This window comes from Nuphar pumila, chromosome 2 (genome assembly GCF_984573655.1).
Source record: "Nuphar pumila chromosome 2, dmNupPumi1.hap1.1, whole genome shotgun sequence".
Taxonomy (NCBI): Eukaryota; Viridiplantae; Streptophyta; class Magnoliopsida; order Nymphaeales; family Nymphaeaceae; genus Nuphar; species Nuphar pumila.
The window spans coordinates 2140730-2157474 of record NC_143250.1 but is presented as its reverse complement, the minus strand read 5'-3'; the positions used below and the strand labels follow the sequence as shown (position 1 = coordinate 2157474).

Sequence of the window (16745 nt, the reverse complement as noted above, 5' to 3'; positions counted from 1 at the left end):
GAGATGAGAGCGTATAGAAAAACAAGCAGATCTAACTCGAGTGCCATGCAGGTGTCTGCTTCAGAATTTGATGGTCGATAAACGCATAAATTTAAATCAGCATGAAGTTTCCTATTTTGATCTATTTCTACAGGGAGGTGTAATAAAACAAACTATGTGCACCTTGGATTTCTTCTTGCATCTCTAGGCGTTCAAACAACACTTTTTATTGCATTTAATGTCTTTTCTTAGATACTATATCTTCTTGCAGCGGTTGGATCAATTAATGTATAAGGAGGTTGAGGAAGCCCACTCCAAAAGTATGGACCTCAACACCAACACTTGTAACATCTCTCTGAAGTTCCCACTTGCCCACCCCTGGATACATGCAAATAGGGCTTGGCTCGGGCTCGACATCATTAACTATCATGCTAAGATTGAAGAACTCAGGCTTGGCCCTGGCTTGTACAAACACCCAGGTAGGAAGGCCATGGAAACATCATAAAGATTCAATTAATATTTGTATGCCTTCGCCAACATAAAGTCTGTGGTATTGAGTGTTGTTGGTGTCTTTAATTTTGGACCCACTCTGATCTCTGACCCAATTTGAAGATATTTTGGTGACCATACAATGAGGATCAGAGACCGGTCTAGTTTTGTACCTACTAGGATTTTAGGCCTTTTGCCAATAAAAATGTACGCTTGGTCTTGACTTTGGTTGATAGGTCCAAACAGACCTATTAATTGCAATATCATTCTATGTCAGTGTTGTTACAAAAACGATTTAGGAACCAAAAGAAGGTTGACACTAATATTGAGAAATATAAGAGCTGGTTTGTGATTTTTCATTCACACTGGCATGGCCTTGATCTAACATTCTCCTAGAAAGCTGCTTCTACCTTGCCATTAATTTCTTGGAATGGTTAGGACTTAGTAAGACAACAAATCGATTAGATTCGGCCAGACCTCGAGGTTGGATACATGCGAGTGATTACTAAGAGAAAACTGGAAGAAAAATCAGGGCCAAGCAAAACATAAGCAATGTTTATTTCATATATAGACAAATGATCCATGGAAAATGTGGATCCAAGAAATGATAAGAAATTGTATCTATAAATAAATATGTTATCCATGTTCATCTGTAAAAGAATATGGCAATGACACACTAAAAAATGTCACAGCCTTACCTTACCAAAGCCTTTCAGCAACAGGCAAACAACTTTATTCTTAAGCAATAACACCACCCACCAAGTTACAAAACGTACAGCTGAGTAATGACCACCTGATAAGCCACAATACACTTGAGGATCTGCTTGGGAGCCCGTGTTGGGAGTGTGAGAAGAAAATGGGTGTTGAGAGTCCAGTTGTCAACTACATCCTTGTGAGGATGTAGTTAAAAAAGGCATAACTCTGCTCTCTTCTCCACTCCCATCACCCTTCCCATGTCCTAAATCCTGGCTTCAAGACATCAATGAGGGTAAATGGTATAGGTAGATCTATTAACCCCTCACGTCTCCCCTCCCATCTCCAACTCCTAAACCGAGCCTAACTTCTGCATCAGCGCTTCTCTAAATAATAAAAGTTAGCCAGCCATCTTGGACTCTAGTGTTGCAATCATTTCACAAGCAGGAGATTCACAGAGAGCAGCCTTGAGTTCGTTCCTAAAGCTTTCCAACTTCCCATAGTATGAAACATCATCCAAAACATTCACTTGTTGCAAACCATCTGAAGAATCCAGACTACGGTCCAGAGATTTTCTATTGATTATATCAGCATGAAACAATCTCAAGGCCTCATTTGATGAAACAGAACTTGTAGCTTCATGCAATGTTTGAAGTTCACTTCTTTTATCTGATCCTCCGACCAGCTTCTCCTTCAAGTCATCCGGAAGGCAAGCTAATGCACTTCACATGTTTTACAACATATCAATAAGGAATAAAGAGAAAAGGTCAATAGCAAAAATCCATGAGCAAGAATGGACTCACACTGATGTAATTTGCAAAATCTTAGATTACAGTGCAAATTCATATCTTAGTACCATTACTAGAACAAGTACCAACCGCCTCCATCACAGTTTAACTCGAGGACAAAAGTGATAACTAAGATATACTCTTACCTGCTAATACCTCTAACCAATCCCCAAGTATATCCAGCAATCACAGATTCCCTGAAACCAGCATTGAAGCCTTCCTGTGCAGAAGCTTCCTTCCCTGCCATCAACCCATCTCTGTAACCAATCTAAAGCCCTTGTTATGGAAACCCATTAGCCAAAAGTGACAATGTACCATTCATCAGAAACAGAGCATTTCACATAAATAGAAGAAACATATGACATGAAATTGCTTGAGGATATTGTATGGAATTGATTTTGCCTCCTATTCCATTCCCTATCAAGTTCTGATTTTTCATCAATACCATCATCCCTACACCCATCAAAAGTTGAATCCTCACACCAAAGAAAGTTGTCGTCACCTTCATCCACATAAACTGCAACACATGTTTCAATGTTAGACAATGCAGTTGGTGCCACAAATCTCAAATGACAGATATCAATTCAACCAAAGCAAACTAACACCGTCCAACTTTCAAGACAAATAATTAAACAAAAATAAAATAAATAGATAAGGAAACTGTTGGAATATGATTTGGATCCAACCTGATGTGACCCGGTTTGACATGGGTACATCATGGGGTGTTAACTTTCCAAAGATTCCCAAAAACAATGTCTGTCACATAGATTAAAGTGCATCCACCAAATATTGACCAATAGTTTTTCTATATTGGGTGAATTTAAGCCCAAACATGATATAAAATCATAACCTTTTCAGGAATTGCCTATAAAATTGTTCATGGACAAAACAAGATGTACATGTCATTGCTCTTTCCCATCAATAACATCTTATAGACAAAGATCAGTGCATATGAAATACCCTATTGAGCTTAAACTCAATCCCATCAATAACATCTTCTAGACAAAGATCAGTGCATATGAAATACCCTATTGAGCTTAAACTCATTCCCATCAATAACTTCTAGACAAAGATCAGTGCATATGAAATACCCTATTGAACTTAAAGTCAGTCAAGGACAGAGGATCAAAATAAAGGATAGGAAATTAAGATATTCCAAGTAATGACTACAAAGTACATTGGAAGTAGTAAGAAAATCAAACATAAATCAGATATTTTTCCAGAATTTGACAATATAGGCCATCATTTAATTAAAGTGTATGTGTGGCTTGTGGGAGTACGTGTATCATGCCTCTACTTTTTTGTATATTTGAAGACAAAGAGGATATAAAAGACAACCTTTTCTCAGAGTTAATGCCACAATTGCATCATTTTCAACCTGCATGTGGAAACAGAAAAACTATGAGAACTCAATGTCAGGAAAAGTTAAAAGGTAAAAAATGTATAAAATAAAGATCACAATGCAAATCCAACCATAGAGAGCAACTTATAAGACACTTGAAATTAAAATTGTGAGTCACAATTTTTCTAGATCATTAAAAAGGGGAAAATACAGTAACATTTCTTTCTAGAAAGGTAAAATGAGGCCAAACTAGGTAAAAACCAAGCCTTCAAGAAACTGCCTTTGAACACTAGAATCTCAACTTTTTCCAAATCATACTTAAAAAAAATTGTCATTTTCTAAGAGAAGGTTGAAACCAATAAAGAATTGCAGGAAAAGAGTGAATGGGACACAAGAGAATGTTGGGTTGCTTTGAGCTTAGCATCAGATAGAAACAAAAGGTGCAACATGACTTGCATACTGACCCCATACAGATGGGATAAGACTGAATGATCTAGTTTCTAATTGACACTTTTGGTAATGGAATTGCTAGATTTGCTCAGACCTAGCAATGTTTTGCACGAAGTAGAATAAACAAATGATAATTCTTAATGCTGATCACACGTCAATTATCCAATGCAGGCAGATGCCAATAAAAAGTTTTTGAACCAGATTCTGTATTGATCTAGTAATAGTCGGTAGTAGCAAATGAATGCAACAATTCTTGGTCGGCATCTATCCAGTGCATGACTTTGTTTTGGAATCAAGCTCCTGGCTCCGATTTGGGTTCGACTTAGAGTTGTGTGTGTGTATGCATGTGTGTGCATGTGTGTGTGTGTGTGTGTGTTGTGTGTGTGTGTGTGTGCATGTGTGTTCATGTGTGCATGTGCATGTGTGTGCATGTGTGTGTGTGTGCATGTGTGTGCATGTGTGTGTGAGAATTCACATCCCAGTCCAACATTATGCCAACAAAGCTACAAGATATTCACTCAGGATACACAAACAAGATGGTTACTTCTAATATGGAAGAGATATTTTGTCTTTTGTCTTTTTGGTGAAGTTCCTCTACAAATAAGAGCATATTCAACAAAATAAAGTAACCAAAAGCAACAAATTGGCAGAAAATGAATGCTATCAGATAGTAATCCTGCATAACTTAAATGATGGCCAAAGTCACTTTATGTTATGCAGTAAGTGTTCCACAAATGTTTGGTTTCACATCACATAAAAAGCATAAACTAAATATGGAGCTGACTTTCGGTCAGTACCTTCTCCTCAGCCAATGTTTTGGAATCATCCAATGTTACACCAGTTGCAAAGAGAATTAACCTCTGATTACTAGCAGGCTGGTCAATCAAGGAATGTAGCTTTTGCTTCACATCTAGAATTGTCTCAGTTGGATCGCATTGCAGAAAGTAGGTTGTCTTATGGCGCTTAACACGAATGTACATAGCTTGCATATAGCAAGTAGCCCTTACGTTTGTATGCAAGGAACTCAAGTAAAAATAAAAAACCCAAACACAGTAAACAACACCCTTAGAAGGTATTTTTAAGTAAAATAATGCACTTCAATAAGACAGAGGAGAAAAAGTAAGTTGCATACCCACGACAAAAATATGAACGAAGAAGCTAATGCAATGTATGAGCTTGCATATATTCAATATACTTTTAGTATTTACACAATTTGTAAATATGCATCAGTAGACTTAGAACTCCATAATAAAAAACATTCCTGACTGTGGGTTTGTTACATATGAAACAAATATTTTGTATTACAGTAGTAACAACCACCTAAATATTAGTTCATTTACAGAGTATTGTTTCCTTGATTCACCAATAAGATCCATGACTAGCTTCTTGGATAAGATAAATCACCAATAGCACCTATATCAATAATAAAAAATATCATCTCCAAAAAGGACAAAAGAAACAGGAGAATCACATAAATTTAATCTAGCAGTGGGATGCACCCCACTTATCCAGATAAAGGGGATAAGCTGGGAAAGTGCATTGTAGAATGTGAGACACAAAGCAACATTCTAGACTATACTATTTTTTTGAATAACGGGGTCGCCTACACACCCACAATATGACTACTCAGAGGGAGTTACTGGATGGAAGGATGTGCAATGTTTAATTACCTACAGCTAAATTGAGTTGTGAAGAATATCCTGAAATACCTTTTTTCAGTCTACATGTCTGATTAATAATGAAGATCAACAGTTCAGGCTTTTCTTTTTTATTCTTTCTTTTCTAACATTTTATTAGAAAAAATTCTACAAGAAAAGGAAATTGAACATAAAAGATGACAAAAGAAATAAAAAAAAAATATGGAAATTGAATCACCATTTTGCTGCGATGTCCCTATGCAAGTGAGGAATGGGACGCACCCAAGAACTGTCAACTGAAACACTCTTCCTCTGCACTTAAATTTCACAAAATTAGCTGAAGAGCTATCGCCAGCACGAACACAATATCCAACCTTCACATAAGTAAAAAAAGAAAGCAACCGTACGTTCATCAACAAGGAAATATGACAAAAGGAAAATGGGAAAATGAAAATATCGTCATTATTTATATGTCCTATGAGGTAGCCATGACGGAATTCATATTGTGACAAGAACAACACAGACATTACACGATTGTCAGCAAATTTCCCATGGATAATTAAGCCTTTTCATTATCATTCTCCAAAGAAAATAAAGTCTAAAATTATAAATAAAAAAGTTTTCAATTGCAGCAGCAAATGTTTCAGAGCTTACAACATTGGAAAAAATATATGAATAAAATACACATACCAATGAATATGATCTCCAGAGAGAGAGAGGGGGGGGGGGGGCGGACTCACGGCCATAAAGAAATCGTAAAACATGAAAACAGAAAAGAGAGAAACTGAAAACCAGTGTAAATAACAAAGTGGAAAGAGCCACAATTAAGAAGGCCATCGGCACTCAACCAAATCACACCACATTGGTGCCTGAAAGTTCACACATTCAATTCCACTAGAAAAAGTTAGGAAAAAGAAGAAAACCCATACAAGAACAAGAAACCCCAAAATTGAACACTAATGATCCAAGGCATGTCAATCCATGACGAACCCAAATAACCAGCAAATGGGTAGACAAGAAACAAAGTTAGCACTGAAAATAAGGGCAACCCACAAAGCAAATCCAATCGTTACATGCAAGTTGAAGCTGCAAGTAATAGTCCAAATAGAAACCACATATGGGGTAAGTAAGAAATACGTATCACAGAAGCTAATTCTTATGAAAGAAAAAAACATGCCTGTTCTTCTTATGCCGATTCCAATGCTTCTTCTCGGTCGATTCCAATTGCAGAGAACGAATGGCCTTTTCACGAATATGAGAGAGAGAGAGAGAAGCGAAGGGGGAAAGCCGGATTTTTCCCAGACACCCCTCAAATGATTGAAATCACATAACCCCTCCCAAAATAACTGATTAAAACTCAACAAGGTTCTGAAATTTGATAATTTGACTGCACACACTAGTCGTTTGAATTGTAAAAAAGCTCATACCAACTCTTCGTTTTGTATAACTGTTATTGAAGCTTGGCATGAATGAAATGTTTTAGTTCCTCTTCAAGAAAAAAAAAGGCTAGGGATTTAAACCGTTCGGATTCGGACAGAATGTTGCCAATATCATATTCGACTAATTGGATGTTGGCTAAATGGATTCAGATTTGAATTGTAAAAAGCTCATACCAAATTCAGTTTCTTACATGTAATCTGATTCGGATATCCATCAAATTAGGATATTCATTGGATTCAATAGCAAAAACTAAAAAACATATCCGCATCTTATTATAACTGGGTATCGTTTTGGCTTACCAAATCCTACTAAAAAGAGTCAGATTGAGTCGGATAAAATTCAATTTATTAACATCCCTAAAAAACGACCAAACATCTTAAACATCACTGAATTACCATTCGGAAACGTGAATATAAAAAATTTCTTGCGATGTGGAAATTTACACTCATAGGTAGGCCTATTTCTGAAATATATGCGAACTTGGTGAAAAAGGTACCAAATTTTATGCATAACCCATAACCCATAAGGAGTGCTTGGATGCATCTGATCAAATGTTGGCTAAGTTGGAAATTTGAACTGTAAATGGCAATGCCAATTTCCCAGCTTGTCTCACTTTTCTGAATAAGTGGAGACATCAAGAATTTAGGTCTGGTAAACGAGCTGAATGAGCAGAGTTTGAAATGTTCAAGCTTCATTCTCGTGGGAGCGAAGCCGAATTTGAGTTGATAATGGCCCAAGTTAAACGAGCCAAGTTCAAGCTGGCTTATTTATATAAAACATACACTTGTTTTAGAGCTGCAATCAATAGAATTATAAAAGAAAATACATGTAAAATATATATATAATATATTTATTACTACCCAACAGGCTCATACTAGACTAGCCGAGTCGTGCCAAGCCGAGTAGGTATTGTTCATATTAAGCTTGCAAAGCCTGTTTTATGAGTTATGAACGAGTTTTTTTATGAGTTAACATGAGCCTAACCTCTTCTTTCCCAGCCCCTATTGTACTTAAATAAGTACAAAAGTAATTGTCAATAGGTGGCCATTTAAAAAGTTGTCAATGGGTAAAATCTAACGGTCACATGCGCATCATGATCAGGTATGGAGGTAAAATATACGTATCACATCATTATTAGGTAGGGAAATGGTTTAATTTGGACTACAACTGCAGAAGGCCTAGAGTGGTCCTAACATTCTCTTATCTACGTGAAGCCATCATTATTATTATTATGCTTTTTAGGGTACCCTATTCTTTAACAAATTTGAAATTTTTATCAGGTTTAAATCTATTGTATGAAACACATATAACAAACGATAATCAAATTCAAATACTTTGGTTTGTCAAATTTGGGTTTGAATGTCCCATACTAAGTTCTACCATTTACTAATTGGATCTGCCTTAACTTGTACTTTTAAAACTGTGCTGCTCTAAATTTTCTATACCATCCCTTCTGGTCAAGCTCAGGGATGGTGCGCTTAGGATTCGAACATGAGGTCCCTCAGTAATGAGTTATGACTTATGAACTTTATGATTTTTAAGGATACGATTGTAAAAAGAACTTAAAACCTTTCTAAAATTAAAGAAACCTCCCTTTAGGTTATGGAAATTACTGACATTTTAAAATTACATAAACTTCCGAAATGTCTTTCAGAATTACCAGAATCTCCCTAATTATATTCCAAAATAACCATAACCACGTTTTTTTTTGTTAGGATGAACATAAAATAACTTACTAAATTATTTAAACACAATGAATTTTTGAAACTTTACTTCTGCTGTATGTTCATTTCAGCCGCAACAATAACTTTCGACAAATTTGTCTTTTTAATTATTCTGTATGCATTAGCTTAAATGTTGTAGTTTTCTCAAATCAGGAGATTGCACATGCATGTTTCAAGGAAGATTGTTTTTTTTTGTCCAGCTATCAACTTTATTTTGCATTGAAGACAGATGATAGATTTGTTAACACATCCAGTCAGGGCGATTTCAGAGTCTCTACACATATATGTTGGCTTCCTACATTCTGGCAAACTGACTGCAACTCATGCTGACCCGCTTTATATTGCATGAAATGCTGTTTATCTTTATTCTTTCCCCTTGAAAGAGAAATTTTTGAAGATATCCAAGTATCTCAAAACCAGCTTTCATGTTATATGACCCAGGGGCTCTTCAGTATCCAGTGATATGTGAACATTTTTATCTAGGAGGTGATGTGTTGCAGAGAAAGATCTTTTTGGTCACTTTTAGTTATCATCACATTTCAATTTTAGAGCAATCGCTTGCTACTACACTGCTGTATTGTGTTTACTGATAAGATAAAACAGGATTTCCCATTGTCCTCAGCCAAGCTACAGTTTTCCAGTATTTCTTACTTGTTTGCCTTAATGGCAAAGGACTAGCTCTCAATCTTAAAAAGCCAGCTTCCCATTAGTTATCATTGCTTTTATACAAATTGTTTGATTCAGGGATAATTTGTGTGTCACCAGTTCCAGATAAAATTGATATTTTCCACTTGTTCTTGGCACATGTATATGGAAATTTGATGTTTTGCTAGGAAGGATTCAGAAACTGATCCTTCCACTAGTCATTCATTCTTATTTTTACTGAAATTTGGAAACAAACTTCCTATGCAAAATCATCTCCATTGCAAACTTAAGTCCTCAAAAGGTAGCATTGCATTAATGGACTGATGGGCTTTGAAGTTTTAGACAGAAGCCAAATAGCTGCATATTACAAAACAGAATCGATGAATCTACCCTAGCTTAGCAAGAACATCGTTAAGTGTAGTGACGGTCTCTGCATAGTATTTCTCTGCTTCTGGGGTGCTCTTTATCTTGGCTGCATGATCCAGCTGACCAACAAACAGATAAACAAACATCAATAAATTTAAACTGCAAAAAACACATATTACTGTTCTAAATAGGATTTTTTGTATGTATATAAAAATTTGTTTAGTAAATCAGAGAATTGGAGTGCATGCTACAAAAGACAGGCCAGGATAACCACCAATAACTAAGGTTGCTTGATTAGCCTGCAAACAAAGCCTTAGTCCAGTGTGACTTAGTTATGCTCAAGTCATTACATTGCTTAGACATTTTTTGATCTGCCACTTGAATAGGCTTGGACTGGACGAAGTCAAATGCTTTTGCTCAGAAAACTTATTCTGGTTAAGCATATATTTAGATGAAAAAGTTCATTATCAGCATGACTGTTAGTCCCATGACAAGTAAACAAGATGAAACTCTGCACAAAATGTCTGAATTTCTACTACAGGGACTTGGTAGCTGAACCAGGTCATGTCATGCTGCAGTTGCAGATAGTCAACTACTGACAATTCAAACTTCACCTAGCAGCACCATCTAGTTGATGTATACCTTGCTGCTTTTCATAGATGTAAAGAACCTCATCCTTATGGCTAGAAGTTTGATTGCACTAATTCACTTACAGAAAATAATGTAAAACAAAAGCAGAGGTTAAGAAGGATGAGTTTACATTGTCGATCGTGGAGAAGAGTTTTCCTGTGAGTTCTTTCAGGCTCTTCTTCTCATCCTTTGGCTTTGCAGCAATGACAGTGTTGAGATCATAGCGGAGATAAGATGCCCTGAGACGGAGATCATTCGTCACATAAGGCCAGGCCTTCTTGTCAATCAAGCTCTTGACGCCAAGAATGTCTTTCGCTGATTCCTTTGCTCTCTTAGCAGCCTCAACTGGAGTTAGTGGCTGGATATAGAAACGGTCCTTCAAAGGCAATATCAGGTCCCTTGCCTCATCAGAGTTCAGAGTTCCAGCTTCATGATTGCAAAAATGACGTTTTAAACTGCAATTTCGTTCACACACACACACACACACACAGATATATATATATATATATATATATATAACCAACAATGCAAAACAAAGAAAAACATGTACTGGCAGATTTGAAGAATCATACATGTATCTCATGCATTTTGAAGTAGATTGGGCCATATTGATATGTTTATCATGGTTCATTTTCCATGGAGTATGTTTTAGTTCAAGAAAATTAAATAGTACAATATATATCAAGTAAGAAGATGTATGGTTCAGATTGTATCAAAATGTAACTATTAAAAGATAACCTTTTGCATCTAAATTACTAGATCTGAAACATGATTTCCACTAAATGTAGGATGAGTTAAAAACGATAAGAGGATAAGTTTTTTCCTACCCTTCAAATAATATGAGAGAGAGAGAGAGAGAAGAAGGTTGTCATAAATCTATCCATAAAATCAAATCTACTTGAAAGTGCACAAATAGAAGTGATTCTACTCTTTGATACAGTTGTCCGCAGCAGGGAGTTATCTATGTATTTTGGCACATTAAAACATATTCTCTTGGTGAGACCCACCAACAATCATAAATTGAATAATCTTTATTACGAGCGTGCTTGCAATCGTCTTGGGAGGCCGATTAGATGACACTAAGAATCCAAATTTCCAAGATTTCAAAAATTTCCCAAAACACCAAAAGGAACACCAAGTAATTAAGAGAATTCTAGCTTTTTGATGGCATTAAAACATACCATCAACTTCATTTCAGCTTATACAATATCAAAGAAATGCAATTGTCATGAACTGATCTTGTTCATCTTCTCAAGCAACGACAATGCCAAAATATCTAAAAAGAAGTAAAATGGCTCAATTGCACTTGTTAATTTCAGGAACACCGATCTGAAGGATAACAAGACTAATCAAATTATTAGACAAGAATTCGGAAACTTACGCAATCCGCCGGAAGGTGGTGGAGGAGGCCCCACTTTGATCGTCTTAGCCTCCGCGAGCACCGACTTGACGAAGGCCCCGGCAGCGACTCCAGCAGTCAGGAAGCTGAGGACAGCTCGGCGGCTGCTCTGAGCCACGGATTCAGACTCCACTGGAGCCTGCTGAGCTCTAATTGGAACAAATGTCGACCGGCTCACAGCTATGCGGCTGCCACAGGTGGCTCCGATCAGTCGGCTCGAGCAACTTAGCTGGCGGCTCCCATCGAGAACTGCTTGGGAAGCACCGCCTAGGCCAGCCATTGAAGCCATTGCATGAGCCATCTTCTTATGCTTCCTGAAGCTCACGGAGATCTTCCTGTAACGCTGTGAGTAGAAAGCTGTGGTTTATGTGCAGTTGGTGTTTTCTCCCTCGACGCAATCTCTTTTGTGCGATCGGTTCCTTATCTCCCCGTTGGTTGGGATAACGTGGGAACCACTCATGTGGTGACACGTGTCACGTCATTGGAAGAACAACTTAGCCACCTAGATTGGGTTTCACAAGAGGTAGCCAATGGCAGTGTTTGATCTGGATCATGAATGGTCCAACCCAGCCCCTGTAAGGTTGGGTTCAATCAATCATCTTCAGTTGTTTAATGTATATGACAAAGTCTATTCTAAGGTGGTGTTTGGATGTACCACTCATCGAATAAGTTGGGATGTATTTTGTTACAGGGCAAATTATCCCAACTTGTCTTGGTTTTCAGGATAAGTGGGTGTGCACAAAGCATAGTTACTGGAAGCTTATTGCTATATGGCACTTGGGAAGCAGGAAACTCCTTGCTTCCTCAAAAGACGGGGGGGGGTCTTTCAAAATACAAAAAATTTGATGTCCTTTAGGGCACATTTGAAAGTGGGAAGGATGTAGGAAAAGTGAAAGTAGGAAGGAAAAATGTACACTTCTTCAATAATTTCAAATGAGAGAAAAAAAATTTAAAGAAAGTTTTTCTAAAAAATAATATGATTTTTTATAAAAAAAAATATCTCCACCTATCCAAGAAATGTTTTTTCATTAAGGCCTCCGTCGAAGACGAAACTGTGTATTGAACCTCAAGAATGTCGGAATCCGACCACAACCCAATCGCTGGTAGCCTAGTTGTCGGTGTTTGATACACATACAATGAGTTTGGAGGAGGAAATGGACAAGAGGTACAATGAATATCAATTGCTAACCATCTCTTGAAAATTTTTTAACCTTTGAAAAATACGTAAAAATTAAATTTTTTCTTTTATTGAATAATTATCAGTAAAAATCTTTTTAAACTTGGGTTCAAAACCTCAGATAGGTTACGTTTCACACAAAAACAATTATACTGAATTCAAATGCAGATAACATGACTCATTTAAGGTATGTTAATTCCAAAAGACCGAGTATTATAAAAGTCAAAACAATAATATGTATCTGAATTCAGTACTCGAAAAAGAAAAATGATTGACTTGTCTATAACGTCACAACATCTCACATCTGCTCCGTAGCTAAACCTGTAATCACTTGTATGCTCATAAAATAGGTCAGACTCGTAAAAGCCACGTAGTGAGTGTACAAAGTTAATACAAGTAACACATTAATGATAATATACATCATTCAATCAGATATCTATGATATATTTTAATTGTACTACATATATGTGATATATATATCAATCAAGAGAACATAATATGTTCATTCACAAAATAACTAATTATGTATGGTGTGTCATTTACTAACATAATTAATTATGTGTGGTGTGTCATTTACTAACATATATAATATGTTCAATCATGATCTCATGTCAGGGTCCATAATTGATAAGGACATGAAACCTCAAGGACACATTTAATGATAACATAATTCACTCATGTGCATTCGACACATTATCCGTGTAGTTCACCAAGGCATGATACATGCCAATATGAGATATCACAATTCATCAAGGTATGTATATTTAAATATGAGATGTCACAGTTCATTAAGGCATAATACATTTCAATATGAGATGTCATATTTCATCAAGGCATGATATAATTCTAATATAGTTCCTCAAGCATAATACAATTATAATACAGTTTCTCAAGCATTATATAATTCTAATATAGTTTAACAAGAACAATATAACATGTTTCAGAGTTATCAACTATGAAGAAACATGCAACTTTATTCAAAATATAACTGTGTAGTATTAGGGCATATTTTTATTTCAAAACTATGTGAGTAAAAAGGTGATGGTGGGGTCGGCGATGAAGTCGATCCATGATCTGAGATCCAAACGGATCTCAACGCACGGAAGAAGATGTGTGTCGGGCGAGTCAAACTTGCGGGATTCGAACAAGATGACTTGGTTATGTTGGGAGCTAAGCGAGTTTTCAGTTCTCGAAGTTGGAGACAATATCCAACAGACCCGGGATGGACAAAACACACTGGACAGTTGGTTGGGTGTAGAGATTTTTGTCTGAAACTACACAGACAAGACAGACAGTCACTGTAGTCCAGCCACTGGACTGACAATCTACTTCAGAGGGGATTCCGGACCCTTAAAACATTGATTTTGCGAAAACTTAAAACAGAAAAGTTGTTTGTTTTCATTTTTACTTTCCAACGAACTATTATCTGTGAATTTTGGACAAACCACAGTGAGTTATGTTCAAAATACATGAAGATATTTTCTACTTCAGTCTAACCAAACTAACAATTTGAAAATTTAACAGGTTGGTAACATGCACAGATTTGAAGGCTTAGAGTTACGAATCTTGGAATGTAGAAAACATGAAAGTTGTAGTGGTGGATGACTACTTTTCAGAACATTAAAAAAATTGAAAATCAGAGTAGTATTGACTGAGATACAAAACACATACTATAATATGTCAGGAAAAGAAATAACAGACATTCATGCAAAGCCCATTCAGATAATCGAATTTTGCCAAGAATTTTAGCTATGTTATGCTGTAGATTCTGGCAAAGTGGTAAACGACAAAGTTGTAGAGGCCGTTCTTAGCTTTCCAACGAGCTAAAGAACGTTGAAATTGAACCTATATCTAGCAAGATACAATCCAAACATCAGCAATGGGTCAATCAATCTCAAATGGAGAAAACACATGAGTGCTCACACAAGTTTTTAGTTATAGTTTTATTTAAGGTGTTTAAAAGTTTAACCTGCACAAAAACAATAATTCTAAAGATTGATTCTTCAATGTGAATAGCTCTTTCCTCCAAGACCCAACTCCGGTTAGAAAATACGCCACTCACATATAGAGAATATTCAATCACAATTACCTCACAAATCCTAATTCTTTGAAAGACAAATAAGTTTCAAGCAAGGAGTCAACACAACTCAACCTCTAGCTTTGACATGGCAGATTCAAGAAAAACACTAACAACAACCATAACACAAGTTGACAAAGCAATGGGGTTATTAGCCAAACCAACAAAGATGAAAATCGTCCAGTTTAAGTCACAAGCACCCCCTTCAACTTCAATGGTCACAAGACAAGGTGTACAGTTTCAAGCTGCTACCATGGAACACACGCAACACTTAGGATCATGAACACAACTTGAGCAACAATGGTGGTCGCCCTTCACGTCCAACATGATACCACGAGGCTGAAGGGCATTCTACTCGGCTTATCCTAGCTAGAATCCTCTAAACTCAGCTCAAACACCCAAAATCGTTCATTATTCTTCCAACACTTTTCCAGATTTTTTTTCTCAAAGAGGCAAAAGATCCCTCACTAATTTTTCTGCTGGAATTCAAGAGGCACAAAGAGAGAAAGTTTTCTTATTGGCTACGTGAGAGACAACCTCCCTTGAGGCCAATGAGAGAGCTTAATTCAAACAAGTTTCAGCTCTCATTGCACCTCAAATTGGCCCAATGGCACAACACCCTTTTGAATTAATTGAACCAGCTGGGCAACACCTCAATCACGCCCAATGAGGATGTGCTGATGTGGTTGGTCAAGAAAATCTTGAATATCATTGACCCAAGTCCATATCGGTCAAACTCTATGGCACCAATATGGATCCAGGTGGTGGTATTGGATCTTGTTACAAGATCCAATACTCAAACTGGATCTTTACACACATATTACTTTGGATCCAACATCAAAATTGTAAAAAATAAAAATAAAACTACCCAATTACTCCTACACCCTCTAGTACTACAAAAAAATCCTACAGAACACTAGAACTATCCAGATCCGTAGAATCCAACACCCTAAAAAATAAAATAAAAAGAAAAAGAAATATCAATTATGATTCCCAATTTGCCAAAATAGAATCAATATTGTGAAATATAATGATTGACGAAAATGGATTTTCCAAGGATCCAATTGGACCTGACAAGTCCTAAATGGGATTCAATCATCTCAGCTATCGTATCCCGGATCGGGTCTGGAGAGTTGGATTCACATCCAACTCATCTTCAATGCTCGGATCATTTGGATGTTCTGCATCAGGTCTTTATTTCTCTTGATTATAGCTCCCTTATGTGCACAAGGAAACCATACCCTTAAACAGTCGCAACATTCTAGAGGTATATTATTCATCAGTTGTATTTTACTCGGGTGTCGAACTAAGCAGGACCCAAAACAATCGGTCTATGACCGGAAGAAACTTGCAATGATGTATACATGAAATAGAATACATCTTGAACTAGCTGCAATAGTTGAAAATCTATCACCTAGGACACATTATAGCCTTGGTCTCCTATCATCAGAGTGACTAGATACCATTTAGGACACTTTGCTCCCATAAAATAATTTTGTCTCTCAAGGTTTGTACCGCCTACCTCTTTAGGTACTCCACAGATCTGAATGGGTGACATGGTTCTTATTAGGAGATTTTGTCATTTCATAAGCCTCACATCATTAAGCAATTCAGGGTTCAATAACCCTAGTACCTCTACAGGTTAATCATGATTCATTCGTAGGTACTCAACTCATTCAGATGTTGCTCGAGCGCTTTTAGCCCATATGAACGCTTCGCTAGTGAAGGAGAACCAACCAATTAAGTGTACATGTGTGTGTATGCAAGTATCATTCATAGTACAATGTCACTTTCACACTTCTTGAGTTTGTGTAAATCCCAAGCTCGTATACGAGCAATCACAAGTAAATACATATTTTTCATGTTTTACATCATAGTACAATTTACATGCTATACACGCCCATGTGCT

At 36.7% G+C, this 16745-nt stretch overlaps 3 protein-coding genes across 3 annotated transcripts; all 3 read right to left on the bottom strand.

The window, feature by feature from the left end:
* Window positions 1-1073: 1073 nt before the first annotated feature.
* On the bottom strand, window positions 1074-2210 carry LOC149844438 (uncharacterized). The gene is made up of 2 exons (XM_089997216.1): window positions 2096-2210; window positions 1074-1883 (listed from the first exon to the last, which is right to left on the bottom strand). The coding sequence occupies exons 1-2, from the start codon at window positions 2194-2196 to the stop codon at window positions 1562-1564; spliced, it is 423 nt and encodes a 140-aa protein (XP_089853342.1). The 5' UTR covers window positions 2197-2210; the 3' UTR covers window positions 1074-1561.
* A 32-nt stretch (window positions 2211-2242) lies between these two features.
* Window positions 2243-4721, bottom strand: LOC149844437 (uncharacterized). Its single transcript, XM_089997163.1, has 3 exons — window positions 4539-4721; window positions 3288-3327; window positions 2243-2466 (listed from the first exon to the last, which is right to left on the bottom strand). The coding sequence occupies exons 1-3, from the start codon at window positions 4719-4721 to the stop codon at window positions 2243-2245; spliced, it is 447 nt and encodes a 148-aa protein (XP_089853289.1).
* Window positions 4722-9478: 4757 nt separating this feature from the next.
* LOC149844436 (oxygen-evolving enhancer protein 3-2, chloroplastic-like) lies at window positions 9479-11985 on the bottom strand. Its single transcript, XM_089994472.1, has 3 exons — window positions 11565-11985; window positions 10314-10609; window positions 9479-9672 (listed from the first exon to the last, which is right to left on the bottom strand). The coding sequence occupies exons 1-3, from the start codon at window positions 11881-11883 to the stop codon at window positions 9574-9576; spliced, it is 714 nt and encodes a 237-aa protein (XP_089850598.1). The 5' UTR covers window positions 11884-11985; the 3' UTR covers window positions 9479-9573.
* Window positions 11986-16745: the final 4760 nt, after the last annotated feature.